The following is a 21399-nucleotide window of genomic DNA, read 5'->3' on the forward strand; positions in this document are numbered from 1 at the left end:
GATTAAGAATTGCCTAGCAGTCTTGCTCAGTTGGAATGTTGTGTGAATAAAGGGGAGTGTTATGAAATAAGGATAGAGAGATTGGGATAATGGCATGGAGTGTAAAGTTAGAAGTTTGTACTTAATCCTAAAGCAATAGGAAGTCATTAAAGGCTTGTGAGCAGGGGAATGATATGGTTAGGAAGATTCCTTTGAAAACTGGCTAAAAGATGATTGGGAAAATACATGTTTGGAGTTAGGGAGACCAGGTTAGAGGGAACATTCTTGGTCAGAGTTGGCAGCTAAGTAGATGTAAAGGGGTTGCAGAGATCAAAGAATCAGGAATTATGTAATGATTTTGAGCCTTAGTCTCAGGGAAGATAACTGTATATATAATCGACAGAAATAGGAAAGTTAGGATTATGATTTGTGTTTTCTATTTTTTTTTTGGTGGGAGGAGGGAGATGATGAACTTAATTCATCACAAGTTTAAGATTCTATTAATGTTTTCCAGGAGGATGGAAATGAGGGACTGGAGCTTAGAGGAGACATCTGGGCTGCACATCTAGATCTGAGAGCCATCTGCATAGAGCGGATAATTGAAGTTGTGTGAAGGGATGAAATCATTATTTATTGTTTGTTCAGTCTTGTCTGACTCTTTGTGACTCCATTTGGGATTTTCTTGGCAAAGATAATGGAGTGGTTTGCCATTTCCTTCTCTAGTTCATTTGACAGATGAGGAAACTGAGGCAAACATGGTTAAACAACCTGCCTAGGGTCACACAACTAGTAAGCGTCTGAGCCCAGATTTGAACTCAGGAAGATGAATCTTCCTGACTTCAGGGCTGGAACTCTATCCACTGCAACTCCTAGCTGCCTCTGATAAAACCACAGGATCATAGATTCAAGAGCTGGAAGGAACCTTGAGGGATGAATCCAACTTCCTTATTTACTGAGGCAAAGACACAGCCTTATCCAGGGTTACACAGCAATCAATTGTGTGAAGTCACATTTGAATTCAGGTCTTTCTGACTCAAATCAGATCCTGGTGCTCTATCCACTGTACCACCTAGCTGCATCATATAAGTCAGTATTCATTGAGGGCCTGCTTTGAGGCTACTGTAGGAGAAGCCCAAAGATTCAGACCATTGTTATTAGAGAATCAATTAGGTAACTCTCTAGAAGATAGCTGGAAGAGTTGACCACTTAACTCAAGCTCCACTATTACAACCACAAATCTAGTCCCAGGAAGGAAGGCCTCAATGACCACAGACTTCATCACTTCTGAAGCCACCTTTCATGGGCATGCACCACACTGTGTGTTCCTTTGACTTAACAACAAGGACGTTCTCAGGTGACAGCTGATGACAACGTTCCGCTCTTCTGATTTCCCTCTGAATCGAGGGCTTGGAGTTCTGCTAACACTGGAAGGAGGTTTTGCTGAAATGTTATAAATGTTTATTAAGTGCTCACAGTGGGGAGAGTGCCATGCTAGATGTCATCAGGGGACATACAGTTCAGAGAAGACACAGTTACTGGCCTCAAGATCTTACAGCCTTCAGGGCCTGGGGGAGATGCAAACAGATAATTATAGTTTACAATACTGTATGGCTAGCACACTTAAAAAGTATAAAATCAAGTGTTCTCTGAACTCAGAGGGGAAAGGTCATCACCAGTGGTGAGGAGAACTGGAAGCTATCCTGGAGTAAGTAGCATGGAATTTAGTAGGAATTTAACAGGGTGAGAGGGGGAGAATGAAATGAACACACAAAGTAGAAAGTTCACAATTTGAGAAAAGGTATTTAATTTGCATATAGGCACAGTCTATACCCCGTAAGTCAATAAACCTTAGTACATGAAGCAAAAACCTTCTGTCAAAATATCAAGTACGTATCAGATGTCAGAGGAGACATAATGTAACTGGATATTAAAAGTGTGCTTTCCAAGAAATACAGACTTTTTTTCATCTAAAGGTCTACACATTCAAGTCTATTGGAAAATGGACCAGGGAGGGTGGTAGAATGATAAAATGCAAATGGTGCACATAAAACTTCAATAAAATTAATATTTCCTTCAGAGGATCAAATACGACAAATTCCTGCTTTGAAGGTGGATAGCTATGTCATACTACATAGTGACAGAAAGGACAAATAACATTTATAAATGATGCATCTGGTTTTATTTTAAAAAAAGAAAAAAACAAGATAATTGGTTTCTTGTTCAGTTCCACTCTGCTTTGGTTACAGGTCTTTGGTGACCTTTAATAAATGAAACTTTGATTGATTTCTGAGCTGAAGAATGTTTGAATTAGTGTTTTATTTCATACCAGAATGCGAGGTTCAACCAATATTGTTCATATGCTAATGCACACAATCATAACATAGACTGTCACTTTAGCAATTTGTCTTCTTATCTCAATCTAGATGGGAGGACAATTTATGACTTTGCTAATTATTCTTCCCTATTATGGATATCAACCAGGATTTTTCTCTTTAGCTGTAACAGATTTCTATCCTTTTAAAAATCTATTTCATATGGCAATAATTTCATATGGTAACATTTGTCATCAAAGCAACTATTGTATAACTAGTGAGCTGTTTCCTGTTTATGGCTAAACAAGAATAATTCATGACTTTGCTAATTGGTTTCTACCCATTACAGACATTTACCAGGCATTTTCTGCATGGTTATAACAGATCTCCATCCTTGTAACCCACTGTGATAGTGTTGCAAAAATAATTAGATTACTGAGGTTGGATATATATCTATGTATGCATATACAACCATAGATGACACATACATGTGTGCAGATTATATGTGCAAACATGTACATATACATACACAAAACACTTTATAATCATAGAAGAAATTTACTTGGGGATAGTAGGACAACTTACAATAGACAAAAATGAAATAAAATCTTTAGTTTGTAAAGAGAATGTTAATTTTGATCAATTTAGAAATGAAATCTATCTGAAGTTCATCTTTTCATAAAGTAGAAGAAATTACCCCTTAGAATTTTGAAAATTTCTAAAATTATATCCAGCCAAGATTTGTCTTACATAATCTAGGGACAGTTTTATGTGAGAAGGAGATAAGCTTGTTCACTATACAAAATCAAAACTGGAGAATATTTTGAATAGAAGGCTTTACTTTTCTCTTAATAATAACTTTCAATTTTATGAAAATTCACCAAATCACAACTGGATGCTTTGTTGAATGGTGACTGAATAAAATTGTCCCCCAGCAATTCTAAGTACCCACACTGAGTTATTTCACTGAAATGCTACTTTACTTCATGCCTTATGATGTCAAAGGCTATATCTGCTTTTGGTAAGAGATGGGGCTCTGTAGTGAAACTGGATATCTTATTTCATATCCAAAGGTGTCCTCTAAAAGCCCCAAGAAAATTTCATGGAAATTGTGGATATTTAGGTGCAAGTATGAGACTAGAGCTTGATTTTTGTCTGTGTGGTATATATTTTCTCTATATGGGCATTTGTAGTTTGGATCAAAAATATGTTTGCATTTTTCTTATGTCTTCTATTTGGAAGTGAAGTGACAGCCCACATAATCAGAAGACAAAAGTGGTTCCACATAGTGAAGGGGTGAATTACCCAACAACAAAGAAACAAGAAAGGTTTAAGGGATTTAAGGATCGATCCATCTCATAGCCTACAAAGTTTCTGACATGTCAAGAAAATATGACAAGGACAAAACAAGATGCTCCTTATTTGGTCACGTAAGGAAAGTACTATAAAGCTTTCTTTATACATGTCACCCATTTCAATTGCTTAAAAATGGAGAAGGAAATCTTCAGGAACTCATCTGAGGGCATAGTTCCTTCTCAGTCCACTTACCATACTCTTGTTCAGGTGTGGGGCACCTAGCAAGAAGCATATAATTGTATGACACACCTTATTTATTCTCTTACGTAGTTCTTGTCCATCTTACTAGAAAAGGGATTCCTAATCTTCTGTGTAATGAACTTTAAAAACAATTTTTATACCTATTTCAAGTTAATTGTTTTCCTTTGCATTTTGTGTATTTAAAAACATAATTTTGAGAGGGATCCAAAGGCTGGTTCACCAGACTGTCATAGGGATCCATGACCTAGGAAAAGGTTAAGAAACCCTGGGCTAACAGATATGAGCCAAACATGGAAGGGGGGAATGTGGACAGCAACTTGGTACCAGCCTGGCCTGTGCAGATTCAGCAGAAGGTACAAAGAAAGCTTTTCGAAAGTAGCTACTGAGTCACTGCATGCCTTCCACCTGCTTTGGTAGGGTAAGAAAAACAGGAATGATCATTTAAAAGACCCTTGGTTCCTATTTTTCTCTAGTAATCAGTATTTAAAGTGGTTAGAAAGGGTATGTATAGACACTGATTTATTTGGAACAGAGAAATAAAATGTGTCCGAATTTGCAATTCAGATGTAGAAGTGAAATCAGGAGAAAAATGTGATGGGCACACAGTCAGTCCTTCCTTCACTGCTGGAGGCTCTCAGGCACTGCAGGGCAAAACTGACAGCTCACAGTCTATCCTCCCATTCTATCATTATTTAGCCTCTTGATGATATGCCAGCCTCTCATTTCATATTCTCATATACCCAATTCTATCCTTTTTTTTTTTTTTTTGCAAGCAGCAAGATTAGGTTTCTAGCCAAAAAAGGGGCAATCAGGTTTTTTTCCTTCTCTACTGCAGACTTGGTGGTATTATATGCAGCTGGCAGTTGTTAATTTCAAATTCTGTATTATGCACAATTGATAAATGAACTATACAGTTGCATGTTATTGTGATTCAAAGAACCCATGCTTCTTATCATGCATCAGGATGCATTAGCCTCTTATTTCATACTATAAAGGACAAGCAATTTTTTTCTTAAAAGAAAAATAGAACATCTCTAAACGACCCTTCTCAGGTATAATGTCATCGTGCTAGTTAATTCAGAACTACTGAAGATGCTTCTGGAAAGGTCTTCAAGGATTTTAAATTGAGTTTCTAGTACTTATTTGATGTTTTGTTATGTAGGTATTTACAGAGATGGCCCTTGAGGTACAGAAAACACGATGATATTCACTGCCACAAAAGGTGCATCCTCAGTGTTAGCTCTTCCACCACTTTTAAGAGACTATGAGTGGAATTTATTGGACAGCTGTTAGCTCTGGCAACATAATTAAAGTGCAAATAAAGAGGAAAAAATCAAGCCCAAAAGATCAATTCTTCATTGTCAACATGAATAAACTTCATGACTCTTAGAGATGTCAGATGCAAAAGGCTAGGGTAACAATATCTGTTTCACTTTCTTGTCCTTTCCTTTGTAATTAAACCCAACAGCTGTCTCCCTAAGAAAAAGGAGGTAAACAATAAGAAAACCCCATTTCTTTACTAGCTGATAGTTTGGGGGAAAGTTAGCTTAGTTATCACCTACATCAGTTTCCCTATGGGTAATAGGTGGGGGCCTGTAACCCTAAATTCCCCTATAGCTACTAAAGGCCAAACCCTGGAAGACTAGCAGTGTTGCTCGCCCAGAGGGGCTTTAAAAATACTACTCAAAAAACCTTTTCTGCTGAGAGATGCTCATAATCCAGGGTTCGCTGGCCTTTAAAAACAAACAGCATCCTTACTGGAACAGAATCCCACATTACCAGCGTAGAAATACAGAAAACAAGCAGAATTGATATCAGCAATGACAATGTTTTGTAAAGCAAATATTAGAACTGAGAAGTTTTAACACTACCATTCCTGCAGTCTTCATTGTAGGAACTGATTGCCTTTTAGGCTTGATTAGCAGCTCCTCCAATGGGGTTATGGTAGGGAAGGAGGAAAGGAAGAGATCTCCGGGTGACAGTAGTCAAGAGCGGGTGTCTAAGCTAACAGTAAAATCAGCCAGCAGCCAGAGCGCCTGATCCTGGAGCAGTCAAACAGATGACTGGGACTCAGGACCATCCCTTCTTTTATCTACCTGGTGCCAGCCACTCTAACAAAGAGAATGGATCCCAGAGAAATGCACTGGGCTTCCACTCATACTACCAGAAGCAGCTCTTTGGGTCTAAGGACAACTGATCTATAAAGTCAAGTTTATTTCACTTCTGTTCCCCTGTGCTCCCCACTCCCACCTCTGTCTTCCTGTACAGCTGCCCAAAGACTGAAAAGATGAATTCAGAACATTAGATTACTTAAAGATAATTATTGATCCATACATTTGAAACAGTGCACATGCTATGAAACGGAAACAGTTTAGGGGGTGGGCAGCTCACACCCAAGGTGACTACATTTTTCTGTGAAGCTCTTACTGATCTGAAAGTGAATGTAATGAAAGCATATATATCCTAAGGTTGGTAGGTAGATGTTCTCTGTTGAGTAACATGCCAGAGAAACACCTTTCTCTCTTTCTCTCTCTCTCTGATCACATGCTCTAAATGGAACATAGGAGAGTCAGATTTGCCTCCCTAGTTACCTCCATGAAATTAGTAACCATCACTCAATGTGACAAAGGCCTTCTTTCTCCACTAAGGCCTCTCTTTAAGAAGCAAATATTGTTCTAACTTTGCCAACCTCCTGCCAAGTCGGAAGCATTGGCCTTGCACCTAAAACAGCTCTGTTCTCCTGGCTTGAGACAGAATTTCTGGGAGCCTCAGTTTTTGTCAGAGGAGAATGGAGCTTGAAATCTCATCCCTTCCCCACCCATCGTGCAGGCATGTCAGGCACAGTTTGAACTCTTCACATGGATGTTCTCTGTAGATTCAGGGGCAAAGCTGGCGTCTTCAAGCAGGAAGTCGAGGTTCAATCTTTAGTGACAGCTCATATAGCGTATCCTCATCTATGATGAGAGTTTTGTCCAGCAAGTACTGAGTGACCTGCAGTGAGGAGGGGAAACACAGAATGAATTTACTCAAAGGCTCAGAGAAACCAAATCTTTCTCTGAAGTCTAGTCCTTTCTGTCAGAATTTACTCACTTGCTGCACTTGACCTTGGCAGCACCTTAGTCCTTGGCAGCTACACTCCTTTTCCTTCCCCCACTTTCTTGTTCTCCTTTATGAGGTCTTCCCTCATTAGAACGAAGGCCGCTTGAGGTCTTGTTTGTCTATATTTGAGTCTTTCCCAGTAAAAATCCTTTAATTTGTACCTTATTCCTCTTGGTGAAAAATTGGAAGCTAACCAACTATATAAATCAGCTTTCCCTCACATTAATAACCAATTATTGCATTGGGGCCAAGGCTTTTCTCCATTTCTACTTCCTCATTCGGAAATCAGTCCTAGTAGGTTATTCAGGCAGCCTTTGAAGGGTATGGCTCATAACGACAGGGAAAACTCAGATCTGTTTAAAAGGGAAAGGAATTTGAGTTCAGGTGAATTGACGGATTCTGGGCCATTGTGCTTTACTCAGACAGGTCTGGGTAAAATTGAATTCCCCTTTTTGTCTAGATTACCCTAGACGGTATGATAAGGGGATAGATAAGGCTCTTTGATCAAGACTGAGTGGTCACTGTCACATTCTCAGACCCTCATTAGAATAAGCCCACTTCTCATTAAAATATTCATTCTCTTAATACTTATTAACCAGAGTTTATTTTCACCTTCAAGAACACTCACTTTTCCAAGCACCCATAAGCACTGAGTGGGTTCCATGAGGGATCTTCGGCATTTGAGAGTTCCACTGATCTTTTTGTTAATTATATGCTCACATGATTAATAAAATGATGAATTACCCTGAAACTATGTCTCTCAAACTTTGTATATGTCACACAGCCAAGGTGTGCTATGAAGTATTTCTAAAGTAGTTTTGTGTCTACACAGTACAAAAGAGAATGAAAGGATTGATGTTTTGCTGGGATGGTTGGACTTTGGGGCAAAAAAAAAAGGCTAAAATATATGTGCAGGCCAAATATGATGGCATTTCAACTTCAGGTGTTTGAAAATGAATACCACCCCGATGCAGGCACAAGGTGACTTCCAACATGCAGAAGCCTGTGGGATTTGCTTTGAGGAATGCAGTCTTTTTGTCACATCACAGAACAGGTCCTGTGATCTGCCACTATCTTATGGAGGAAGGCCCTATGAGGGGCACAGGTCAGTCAGCATCTTCTGGAGCTGGGGCCTCGCTTTAAGCACAGTCTCTGTGATGAACGTAACACATATATCAGTGCCATATTACCTTTGGTTGATGGTCTATCCTGTAGAAAGTCTGCTGGAATTGGCGTATCTCCCTGATAATGTGTGATATCTAGCAAAGAAATAAAAGGCAATTAAGGGATATTTTATTCATATTTTATTCTTTTTACAAATTCTGGGCTGAAAAGAAAACTCTTTTGTCTGTGGCTATGTTTGCAGGGCAGTTGTTCCATTTACCCAGACGGTGGACTGTGCCCCTTTTGCTCTCTCTACCCCATGTTTTCGTCTTCCTCTTCTTTACTGATCCACATACCTTTAGCACCGTCAGATGACATCTGTCTCAGGGAGAGCTGGCACAAACCAAGCTCCAAATGGCAAAAGAAGCCTGGGGAACAGCAGGCTCTGAGAACTGTTCTTTACCTGCTCCTTCTTTGCATTTCTATGTTCCCTCCCAATGGGTGCTCTTTTGTCACTAGGGTAACTGCATTATTTTGTATTTTATCAGTGGTTATTCTGAACAAGGGACTAATTGTTCCCCTAGCACTGAGCAAGGAGGGGGGCATGATCCCATGACCAAAGGCATGAAACATCCCAGAGATTTCTATGGTATTGGCAGAAATATGGTAGGTAGGGGTGCCCAGGAACACTATACAGATAGGTGGGAATGGGAAGTCAGCAGCCAGTTTGAGTTTGTGGAAGGTAACAGGTAGAGAGTCAGGTTATATACTTGTCATGTGTGTCTGACTCTTATTGACCCCATGGACCACACACAACACACTAATGCTGTCCTAGGAGTTTTCTTGGCAAAGATATTGGACTGGTTGACCATTTTCTTCTCTGGTGGATTAAGGCAAACAGAGGTTGAGTGACTTGCCCAGGGTCACACAGCTAGTATCTGAGGTCAGATTTGAAACTCAGATATTCCTGATTCCATGCGCAGCACACTATCCACTAAGCCACCTAGCTGCCTATACACAAATTAGATGTAATCAAAGATAAGACCGCAAAAACAGTCTCCGGAAAGGGTCAGTGGAATTTCTCTATATTTCATGAGAGGTCCCAGTCACGCACACTTCACTTACAGCTCAGTTCACTCCTTGTCATCAACTTTACCCTGGGTGGGTGGGGAGGGGGAGGTACTATGTTCTTCTTCCCCTGCTGCCTTCCCACAATTCCCTTTTATGTTTTGTCTTTCTCATTCAAATATTAACTCCTTACATTGCTGGAGACTGTTAGGTGGTTCAGTGGCTAGAGCTCTAGGCCTGGAGTCAGGATAGACTTGAATTCAAACCAGTCTCAGAAACTTAGCAGCTTGGACAAGTCACTTGACCTGTTTGTCTCACTTTCCTCATCTGTAAAATGGGCACATATTGGAGAAAGAGATGCCAAGCCACTTCAGGATCTTGGCCAAAAAACACAAAAAACAAACAAACAAACCCAAATGAGGTCACAAAGAGTTAGACAAGCTGAAATGAACAGACAACAAAGACAACGCTGTCACTGTCAAATTCTTTACAGCTCCTTCAGCTAAAGGAACCAGCCTGAAGAAGACAAGGTTTCTACCATCCCAGAAACCAAATGCAAATGGCATTGTTATGGTCTCTGACTTTTATACACAGAAACTCTGAGTGTCAGTAAAAATATTTTATTTTTTTTAAGTACTAAGAAATCACGTGAATTTTTATTTTAAAGCAAGTCACTTACCATTCTCATTTTGGAAAAATTGACAAGGCCTTCCTCAGTGAAGTTTGGCGTTCCTTCTTCAATAAACGCCAGGTCAGTTAGGTACATTCCAAGATAAGGGACTGCAGGGGGGTTACAATTGCTGGGGGCAGAAGGACATAACTGCATCACTACTAGTTATCCAGCACATTGATTTCATTCGAGAGTCAACAAAAATGGTATTTGCCAAGATACTAAATAAACAACATTTCTATATCTCTTTAAGGCTCACAAAGCACTCCACAGACATCCTCATTTGATTCTCTCAACAACCCTGTTATTTAAACACTACAGGTATCTTGCCCATCTTATAGATGAGAAAACGAAAGTGTAGAGAGATCCTGAGTGACCTGGCCAAGTATCAGGGGCAGGACTGAACCCAGGTCTCCCTGGCTGAGCCTAGCCCTCTTCTAGGTCACTGTCATTCAAGGAAACTCTCTGAAACTTCTAAAGACTAACTATAGCCCATACCTTATTACATAAAAACCAGCAGCCAACAGGGAATCAACAAGTAAATCCAGCCTCTTGCATCACAGACCACATGATTTCTGTTATTTTCTTCTGTCTTTTAGGGATCATTTAAATGGTCTTTGGATGGTGTAGAGAACTATTGCCCCACCTTTGAGTTGACTTTCTTTGTGCTTTTTAGGGGACAAACATGCCTGACCTCCTAACGCTGATATTTCCCTTGATTAAGCATTCCTCTTCTTTAAATAGATAGACGTCCCAGATGACTTAACTCTCTCTATCAGTGCAGGCTGCCACCTTGCCTGCAATTTCTAGTCTCAGAAAGTTGCCAGTAGGCCTAAGTGACTTGGCCAGGGTCACACAGACAGTGTGTGTCAGACGCAGGCTTAAACCCAGGCCTTCCCGGCTATGAAATCAGCACTTCATCCACTAATCCATGCTGCAGCTCATTTCTTATCTCTGATATAGTTTGAGTCCTTAAATAGTCCTACAGTCTGACACTCACTGTGGCCATGGCCAAATCTGAACATTCCCAAGCCTCAGTTTTCCCATTTATTAACTAGGTCAGACTTGGTGGCTCTAAAGTGTCTTCCAATTTTGTAATTCAGTAACCCTATGACAGCTATGACTTGTTTTCAGTCGGATGCGGATGAATGGCCCCAATCAGAAAGGGCAGCAGGGCAATAGTAGGGTGGGATCTCTGTACCCAGCTCTTTTCTCTCCAGAGCTCCAGTCCCACAGCACCAACCGTTAGCTGACATTTGTAGGAGACATCTCAAACTCAGCATGTGCACAATTCATTCTCTTGCCCACCAGATCCACTCCTCTTCTAAACTCCTCTATTTCTGTTGAGGACATTACCATCGCTCTCTACCCACCCAGACTCACAGCGTTGGCATTATCCACATCTACTACCCTCTTGCTCCACATGGCTAATCAGTTGTCAGATCTTGTTTCTACTTTCACAACATGTCGCACAATATAACAATGATACCTGGCCCTATGACCTGTTGCCTGGACTCTTATTGCATTAACCACTTAAATGATCCTCCTGCCTCAAGTCTCTCCATATGCCAATCTAATCCTCCACACAGTTGTCAAAGTGATTTTCCTAAAGAATAGGTCTGACTATGTCTCACCCTTACTCAATAAACTCCAATGGCTCTCTATTACTTCTAGGAAAAAAGTATATGCACTCGTTTTAAAGCCTTTTTTTTTTTTTTTTACAAGTTGGCCCAAAACTATCTTTCCAACCTTAATATGTGTTACTTCCATTCCTACATGCTACAGTCCAGCTAAACTGTCTTCCTGCTGTTCTTCCCATATAAAATTCAGTTTTCTGTCTTGAAGTCTTCAGACTAGCTGCCCTCCCCCTGTAACTGGAAAGCAATCTCCCCCTTTGACCACTTTCTCTGTGAAACCCTTATTTTCTTTAAAACTCAGCTCAAGAGGGGGACTTTTGGCACTGTCTTTCCTAATGCTTCCAGCTGCTCCTAATTAATTTGTATTTATTTTGTTACATTTTGTCTACAGTTACATACGTAAATATTTACTCCTTCAATAGCAGGTAAGTTTCTTGAGGGCAGAGACTGCTAAGGTTTTGTGTTTGAATCCATAGGACATGGCACGGTACTTGGCATACAAGTTACATGGTAAAATACTTTTCATTGATTGTACAGGTAGGAAAAATGAAAAGAAATCTGGAATTGGTTCAAAGAAACTTTAAATCTGTGAATGAAAAATAAATTCCACTGAGCTAGATTATTTTAGTTGAAAATCACATAAAGTTATTTTTAACAATCATTTTGAAAGCAAAATTAAAGCCAGCTCTCTTATTCTTAATATGTGATGCGTTTCTGTACTCTGTGGATAATTTTACTGACTAAGAAAACATACTTTTTGAGTGTTTCTCGGAGATTTTTAAATCTTCCTTCTGAAGATACAATCTTCTGAAGTTTGTCCATAAGAGCTTTTGTCTAGAGAGAAAAATATTAACATTCCATCAAACCTTCTGCAGCAATGATTTTCAGAGCATGAGTTGCCAAATGACAGAAAATACAGAAAGTTCATCTATTTCAGAAATAAGCAGGCACACAACAGTGGTACCATGAAAGATTCAACCAAGGGTCTCCGTGTGGTATTACTCACACCGTATGGGGACAGGAGTGTATAGAGGGACAGTTACCTTAAAGAGAGAGTGGGGGAAGTAGGTAATTGGAATGGTAGTACAGAAAATCTGGTTTGTTAATTAGTTGAAACGCTTGCAGGAGTTCTAGAGAGAACATGGGATTCAATGCTGTAAAGGGCCTGAGAGGTCATAGGGTCAGAGATTGAGAGATTAAATGGACAAAGGGGCAGCTAGGTGGCAGAATGGATAGAGCACAGGGCCTGGAGTCAGGAGGACCTGAGTTCAAATCCGACCTCAGATACTTAGCTGTGTGACCCTAGGCAAGTCACTTAACTCTGTCTGCCTCAGGTTCTTCATCTATAAAATAAGCTAGAGAAGGAAATGGAAAATTGCTCAGTATTTCTGCCTAGAAAGCCCCAAATGGGGTTACAAAGAGTTGGGCATGACTAAATTGACATAACAAGACAAAGATGACAATAAGGGCAGGTCCCACCTTTTACAGATAAGGAAACCGAGGTCCAGAAAGAGATCGAGTGACTTGCTTAGAGTCATGGACTCAAAGTTAAGCAGACTTTTCAAGATGAACCATTTGGAATATGTCTAATCCTGAAATCATAACCATAACCCTAACCATCCCTCCCGCAAATTTTTTTTCTTTTTTTAAGGTTAGAGTTAGAATTAGGGTTGCCATAGCCAGAAAGTCCAATTATTTTGCTACTCTGGTAGCCTAGGAAATACAGTAATTCTTTGCTCCCTGTAAGCTCCATAAGAGCAAGATCTATGCGCCTATCTATTTTTGTATCCCCAATGCCCAGCACATAGTAGCTGCTTCTTATTTGTTGAATACAGACAAAGGCAACTCAGAACTGTGATCACTTATGCTGTGGTTCAGTTGTTTTTGGTTGTATCCAACTTTTCGTGACCTCGTTTGGGGTTTTCTTGGTTTGCCATTTCCTTCTTTAGCTCACTTTATAGATGAGGAAACTGAGGCAAACAGGGTAAAGTGACTTGCCCAGGGTCACCCAGCTAGTAAGTATCAGAGGTCAGATTTGAACTCAGGAAGATGAGTCTTCCTGACTCCAGGTCCAGCACTCTGTGTACTATAGCTGCCCCATGATCACATATTCTTCAGCAAACTGTAACCTGTTGTATACTTCTACACATTATCAGGGCATCTGATCTAGGACAGGCACTTTCATCTATATTTTGCAGGAACAGCTACAAGATACTTCTCTGAACCAGGGTGAACCCATTCTAAAACAGGTATCATTTGGAAATCCTGATAGGTATCTCACTGGGCCAGAGCCCAGCTTCTGTCAGTGGCAGCTCTGAGGGGACACAACAACCTTGCAACTGAACTGCTGCTCATTTTATTTAATGACCAAACTTGCCTGCAGCATCTTCAAAATGTAAAGCAATATATTCAATAATCTTCTCGTTAGGAGGGCAGGGCCCAGGTACAGTTTCTCTTTCTCTCCCCAGGTACCTGCATAGTAAGAGTTGGTGGAATCTGATTTTGTCAGATTCTCCCTCCCCATCACCTGAAGCAGCCTTGGGCCACCTCTGCCTCTTCCTCCAAGGTGCACCTCAGTCACCACCACCTTCTGCCTGAAGCGTTTCCTGACCCCAGCTGCTAGCGCCTCCCTCTTATACCATCTGGCATTTATTCTCTTTAGATTTATTCTATACTTATGGAAGTCCTTGTCCCTCCCAGAAGAATGGAAGCTCCAACCAAATAGGATTGTTTCATTCATTTTATTTCTGTTTCCAGCACCTGACTCATAGTAGGTGCTTAATAAATAAATACTTGGTGATTGACTGAATTTATATACAATTCAGGACCAGCAATTTTATACACTTACATATCAGTCATAGTTTAAATCAGCTATATGGCAACCTCCGTGAGAGCTAGAACCGTGTCCTAATAAAAATACATGTATGTATACATATATAAAGACATAATCTATGTTCATATCTACATACATGTTATATTATATATGTATAATTGCACAATTTATATGTGTATATTTGCTTTCTTTTAATTTCCCCACAATTCCTTTCACATGGAAAATGTTTATCAAATATTTGCTAAAATGAATTGCATCGTTCAGAACTATGCTCAAAGATATGAAACTCTGCACACCTTTTGATCCAGCAATACCACTGCTAGTCTACATCTCAAAGAGATTTTTTTCAAAAAGAGAAAAGGATCTACTTAGACAAAAATATTGATAGCAGCTCTATAGGAGCTAAGAATTGGAAATTGAGGGGATGCCCATCAATGGGAAAATGGCTGAACAAGTTGTGGCATATGATTGCAATGGAATACAATGCCATAAGAAATGACAAGTAGGATGATTTCAGAAAAACTTGCAAAGATTTACATGAACTGATTCATAGGGAAGTGACCAGAACCAGGAAAACATTTTATACAGTAACAGCGATACTGTACGATGAAGACTGTGGGTGACTTAGCTATTCTCAGCAATATAATGATTCGAGACAATCCCAAAAGATTCATAATGGAAAATGTTGTCTGCATCCTGGGAAAGAACTGGTGTCCGAAAACAGACTGAAACATACTATTTTTCACTTTCTTTTTTTTTTGTTTGCCCCTTGCACAAAATGACTAATATGGAAATGTTTTACATGATTACATTTGTTTAACCAATATCAGATTGCTTACCATATCAGGGAAGGGGGAAGGAAGGAAGGGAGAGATAGAATTTGGAACTCAAAATTTAAAAAATATATATAACCAATGTAAAAAATTGTTTTTTACATGTAATTGGGGAAATATAAAATATTACTTGAAAAAATAAAATGAATTGTTCTACTGGCAAAGTTTGAAGACTGAGAAATGCTGGAATAGAAACTAGAAAAAAGGGATGAAAATTACCTTTAAAAAGCAACAATGAGAATTTGAGATCAGATGAACAAAACCATGAGACAGTTAAAGAGGGAAAAAACTGAGGCCATCTCTATCTACTCAAGGACATTTTTCCTCTCTCCCCTGGAGTATTCCAATAGCAAATTTAAAAGAAAGTGAGATATAAGCCTGCTGGCCTGGACTCTTCTTACCTTATTGTTTGGTTAACAAAGAACCAGATTGGGAGAATTCTAATGAAGATGGTGGAGCAGCCCAGTTACCCCCACAGCTGCTCTGGAAACGATCTAGGAAAATAGCAGTGACTGAGATATAGGAGAAACCAAAGCAGGTTATCTTTCTAGTACAACCTAGAGGCAAGACACCGGGGCAGAAACAAAGGCAGAGAAGTGGGCCAGGATAGATTGGATAGATCTCTGGATCAAACCAGCAGAGCAGAGTGGATCAAAGCCTCACTCCCTACCCAGCCAAGTCAGTAGTGAAGGGTTTTCCTAGAGGGGCTGGGGCCACAGATACAGCCCCCAGAGCCAGGCAAGCAACTCCAGAACACTGAAAGATATTAGTTGGTTTTTTTTTTTTTTTAAAGAACTATTATAAGGCCTGGGATGCCCAAGACACAGACCCGAAGGAGGAAAATAACTCCAAAACACCTATAAATAGCCTTAAAGAAAAACAAAGATTATCCAAATGATTAATTAGAATCCCTAGAAGAAATAATGCAAGTTTTTTAAAACTGCATTGATAAAATGAGAGAGATTGAGAAAAGAACTGACAAAGAAATGAAAACTATAGTGGAGAGATCCAAAAAGAGAATCAGGACTTAGCATGAGAGGTACAAAAGCTAATGTAAAGAGCCCAGATATCATATTTCAAGAAATCATAAAAGAAAATTGCCTAGATAGCTTAGAACGAGAGGACACCGGTCACTACCTGAAAGGAAGCCCCAAATGAAAAATCCTATGAATGTTATGGCCAAAATCCGGAGCTTCCAAGCCAAAGCAGCTTGAAAAAATGTTCAAGTACCCAGGAACTGTAGCAGTTGGGATCACCCAAAGATGAGTACCTGCCCCTATAAAGGAGCAGAGAGCATGTGATGTGATGTTTCAAAAGGCAAAAGACATAGGGTTACAACCGAGAGTAACTTACGCAATAAAAATAAGTACAATCCTACAGAGGAAAAATGGACCTTTAATGAACATGAGAACTTCCAACCATTCCTAAAATAGAAGGGAAGAGGGGAAAGGATATACTAGGGAAGAACAGATAAGGAATGGGAGGAGGGAACTTATTGAATGTAATTGGGAAGCATATATAGAAATCTATACAAATGGAAAAGTGGTGAAATCTAGGATGTCCCTTGAACCTCAGGTTTCACTAATGCAGGGATGCTAGCAGAACCAGAGAACAATGCAATACTAGAACAATATTCTAAAAATAAATAATTTTAAAAGACTCAAGAATTCTGAATAACAGAATGTTCAATCATGACTCTAGAGGACTCAATGAAACATGGCATCCTTCTCCTGAAGTCAAAAGGATGGATGGGCTGGGTATGAAGAGGAAAACACATATTTTTGGACATGGACAATTTGAGAATTTGTTTTGCCTGATTATGCATATTTGTTGCAGGGGCTTTTTCACATATTCCCTCCCCCTCCCTCCCCCCCCGCCTTTACCTTCAGGGAGAGGAAAGGGAGAAAGAAAGCAGATGCTGGAAAAAATCCGGACTAGAAGCAGTAAAGTGAGCTTTCCGGGAAGCGACCTGGGGCTAGGGGTTTGTGGGAAAATATTCTAATCTGACAATCCATGAAGCTAGGTTTTCTTCCCCAAATATTTCTGTGAATGTTTTGGTTTAAATTCTTCTTCCTTAAAATGATTGGATTTAAAATGAACAGAAGGGAGATTAATTAGTGTCAAGAACACAATAATGATCCAAGTGGGCACCGCACGTTGGCACCTGCACTGCTCACTTTATTAAATGATTTCCTAATTACCAATATTTATCTTGGCGCTCAGTTCAGTGGCCTCCACCTCTTAGGAGAAAGTCATCTTTGGAACGATCGCTACTTGCCTGTTTAGAGACTTTGGCCCAAGTTTTCTTCAGCCTGTAGATTGCGCTTCTATTTAAGGCTGAGGTGATTTCCAGTACTCCGTTGTAGTTGTGCATGCATCGACAGATGTCTGCAACAGCGACCCATTTCTCAATGCAATTGGCCCGGGAGCTGACATCAGCATAATTCATTATCTGGGAGGCCACAAGGTTACTCATCTAACGTACAAAGACAAGAAGGAGCAAGACTTAGATGGAAGCATTTGGGGAAAAACAAGCATGTTATTTAACACAAATAAAAGGAACATGATAAATGTCTCGATCATACTACTCTCAATGCTCACTTAAGCTCCCTACAAAAATTAACTAATGAAACCTCATGTATCTCTAGAGTGGAGAGAGGAACTTTCTGCAGGGTCAGTGAATGGGATATCTTAGTTAATCATGTATAGCATACATAGGCAGAGGATTAGAATAGGATAAAATATGCTTAACACCCAAAATAGTAACCATCACATATCCATCGTTTAGCACTGGTGCCTTATAGAAAGTTAATATTTGTGGAATTGAATTGGATATCAAACTTAATTTAAATTCTTTTGACAATTCAATGGTCTTGAAGTTCTTCAAGGTCATCATTATGAACCTTAGTTATCACAGTTAACACATATAAAAAAATACCATTTAAGAGAGATTTTCCAGTTGATAGAGGAGTGCAGACCAAGCATGTGAGGACAGCCACAAGAGTTGATATGCAGTAGGAGAAAGAAACAAAGCATCCAGAATGTGAGAGGGGAGAATTTCTTTGATAAGACCCTGTCTAGAGTTGTTGCTCCTTCATTTCAGTCATATCCAAAGAGTTATGACCCTATTTGAAATTGGAGTGGTTTGCCATTTCCTTCTCCAGCTCATTTCACAAATGAGGAAACTGAGGGTTAAGTGACTTGCCCAAGGTCACATAGCTAGCAAGTGTCTGAGGCCAGATTTGAACTCAAGAAGGTGGGTCTCCCTGACTCCAAGCCTGGTACTCTATCCACTGCTCCACCTACCTGCCCAGTTGTTGTTTGAGTCATGTCTGACTCTATGAGCCCATTTGGGGTTTTCTTGGCAGACAGGTAAAAAATGGACTAGAGATGGAAAATTACCCAGACCCATTCATTAAGAAAAATGACTGGATGAAGAGATATTCATTACCAATGTTTCATTAAAGTAGCAAGAATTTTGAATTCAGTTTAGACCTTCTATTTGGCCCCACTTAAGTGGCTTCAACATGCTAGACACTTAGTCATAAAACTAAAAGCAACTGCACCTTTTTGTGCTCTTGGAGGATTTTAAAGTTAGCTTTAACATTCTATCACTTCCATATTAAAAAAAAATAAAGCATTTGTTTTAAAGGAGAAGGTTTATACCCTGCCATTCATATTCCTGGATCATATCCAAAAGTCTTTTACTTTATATGATTACTTACATCATTAAAGTGCTGGCTGGTTTTCATAACGTAGGGTGTTCTTTCATTTTTATCCAATTTCATCCAACCCTGCCCAAGAAATTCTCTGAAAGTTTAAGAAACAAACAACAGCTACGGTCAATTTGCTTTAAAAAATGGTAGCTATGAAAATAGTAATGGTGATGATACTGGCTCATATTTATACACTGCCTTGTAGTTTATTGATTTGTTATTATAATTACTCATTTTAATAATATTAAATGTATCAGCAATTCTGGGCCCTGCTCAGGATGGAGATGCCCCACTTCAATTTTACTGAACACCTTAGATGATTTACTTTCTAACTAACAATAGCTCACAGTCATAATGGTACAAATTTTGCCATCTCTGGACCAGTAAGAAAAGGATTTTTTCGGTTGCTCATTTCTTACACAAATATTTGATACTTTCCCTATCACGGGACCACCACAGAGACATCTCTGACTGCCAGGAAAGACAAAATATAAACAAATGGATAGGGAAGTCAAGTAGTATTCCAGAAACCAAAAACATTCCTGTACGGCTAAGCTTTAGATAAGTCAGAGACTCATTTTGAATTCCCAAGACTGGGCACATCAACAAAAATTGTCAGTTGGGAGCAGCACTTTTTGTATCTTTTCCTTTTACCTGTAAGAGGGATGACCCACATTCCTCAACCCCAATGACTGCAACTAAGAAGATGTTCCATACCCTGATACCTTTATTAGAGAAAGCAACTGTTTGATTGAGTTATGGAATCTGTCAAAGGGGTAAAATGTGTATGGACTGAATGAAAGTGCCACAAAGGAAAGACACGTCTTGTAGTTAAATGCAGAAGATTAGTCATGCCCTGTGAGACTTGGATAAAACAGCAAGTCAATTGGTAAACTGGCATTATAATAACAGGTTTGCTCCTGAGAGGAAATCACTGATGGGAAAGTAGGGGAACTCTCTCTTCTTGCCCCTTAACCCTTGATGGAAAGTGTTGTAACATTTGAAAAGCTGGGAAAACTGGACTTCCCCACCATCGCTGATGGTAGTATCCTTGGAGCAGCAGCGATAGATGGCAGCATCTACACTGGGAACCAATAGATAGATAAGCTTGAAGACAAACTAGACACAGAAGAAGGATAGTCTCAGGACTCTACAGAGAGCAACATATAACAAATGAGAACTCCACAAAGGGAGAAAAGGAGTTCCAATAATCAAGAAGGAATGGGAATAAGCATTTTTATGACACCTACTGTATTCCAGGTACTGTGCTAAGTGCTTTTTACACATATCTCATCTGATTCTCTTGACAATTCTGGAAGGTATAGACTGTTAATGTCCTGAGGAAGACTTAAGAGGAAACTGAGGAAAACTGAGGTTAGATAAATTTCCCATGGTGACATAAATAATAGGTATCTGAAACCAAATTTGGCCTCAAGTCTTTCTAACTGCAGGTGGCCCAGTTTTTTCTCTCCATCACCCCTCAAGCTGCATCAGGAACTCTGAGCTGCCCCTTCATCACCTGTTTTCTAAGCTTGAGCCCATCTTCCCCAGGGGTCTTTTGTGTGCAAGAGTGGGTCACAGACTTGGGGAGGGGTATTTTACTGTAGCATCTAATAAATATTCCTTTCTAAAAGGTAATTAAGTCTGGCTAGCTGGTATTCCGGGAGGGCTCATCAGCTACAACAGTAGAAAACCAATTCGTCAGGGTTATTTCTAGAATCCTAAGGGGAGATATAGTTACCCTTGGAGTACCTGACGTGCCAGGGTAAGGAGGCATTGGAAAAGTAGGCCCAGAGTGGGTGCTCTATCTCCACCAGCATCACTAGACTGAAACCTCTCAGTGTCCTATTTGCCCAAAGCCAAGGTTCCAGGATGTTTACTGTTCCTAAGCAGGAGTTCATTCACATTTTTCTCAGAACCTACTCTTCAGATACTTAACTCAGAGCCTGACACAAATAGGTGCTAACTAGATGCTAGATGACTAAAAAATCTCCTAAAAAAATATACAGAGGTGTCAAGCATGCTGCCAAGTGCAGCTTAACCAGATGCAAACGTAATTGGGAAAAATTTAACAAGGTAAATAAAAATACAGTAATACACAGATGACATCACATTTTAAAACTAAGCCAACATGTGGCCTTCAGGGATCCCTAATGAGATTAGTGACCCATTTTTGTATCTGAGTGTGACGGGACAGTTCTAGCCCCTTCTCTGTCCTCTGGTTGTTTTGGCTGTTATTGTTTTACCTTGGGGCAAGGCAGGAGCCAGAACTATAGAAATTCTTGCAGTGATTCAACTGAGTAAAAAGGGAAGAGGCTGTTGGCCCAGAAAACAAGGGAAAGACTGCAGGGGCATATACAGTAACCACATCCAGGATGATACAGGGAAGCCAAGAGAGCCTGGAGCCCCTCATGCTCAGCATCTCAGAAATATAAACAGGCTTGGAATACTCTTCAGCAGGATCGAGTCAACATTTAACCTGCGCTTCCGGAGGTTACCCACGCACATCAGCACCCACCTCTCCAACAACTAGGGGGAAGGATGTCCCCCTACAGAGCGACTCTGGAGGTTCTTGGGGGATGGCAGCAGGC

At 39.9% G+C, this 21399-nt stretch overlaps 1 protein-coding gene across 5 annotated transcripts in view; it reads right to left on the reverse strand.

Annotated features, from left to right (window-relative positions):
- Positions 1 to 1759: 1759 nt before the first annotated feature.
- The window catches only part of RASGRF2 (Ras protein specific guanine nucleotide releasing factor 2), a 327187-nt gene continuing 307547 nt past the window's right edge, over positions 1760 to 21399 (reverse strand). For all 5 annotated transcript variants that reach the window (XM_072606257.1, XM_072606256.1, XM_072606259.1 and 2 more), the window contains 6 exons: positions 18818 to 18902; positions 17371 to 17568; positions 12181 to 12260; positions 9799 to 9919; positions 8138 to 8206; positions 1760 to 6839 (listed from right to left, as the gene is read on the reverse strand). In XM_072606257.1, the coding sequence (XP_072462358.1) occupies positions 6747 to 6839; positions 8138 to 8206; positions 9799 to 9919; positions 12181 to 12260; positions 17371 to 17568; positions 18818 to 18902 (646 nt within the window). In that variant the 3' untranslated portion in view covers positions 1760 to 6746. The remainder of the gene's footprint in view (positions 6840 to 8137; positions 8207 to 9798; positions 9920 to 12180; positions 12261 to 17370; positions 17569 to 18817; positions 18903 to 21399) is intronic.

Source organism: Notamacropus eugenii, chromosome 4 (genome assembly GCF_028372415.1).
Source record: "Notamacropus eugenii isolate mMacEug1 chromosome 4, mMacEug1.pri_v2, whole genome shotgun sequence".
Taxonomy (NCBI): Eukaryota; Metazoa; Chordata; class Mammalia; order Diprotodontia; family Macropodidae; genus Notamacropus; species Notamacropus eugenii.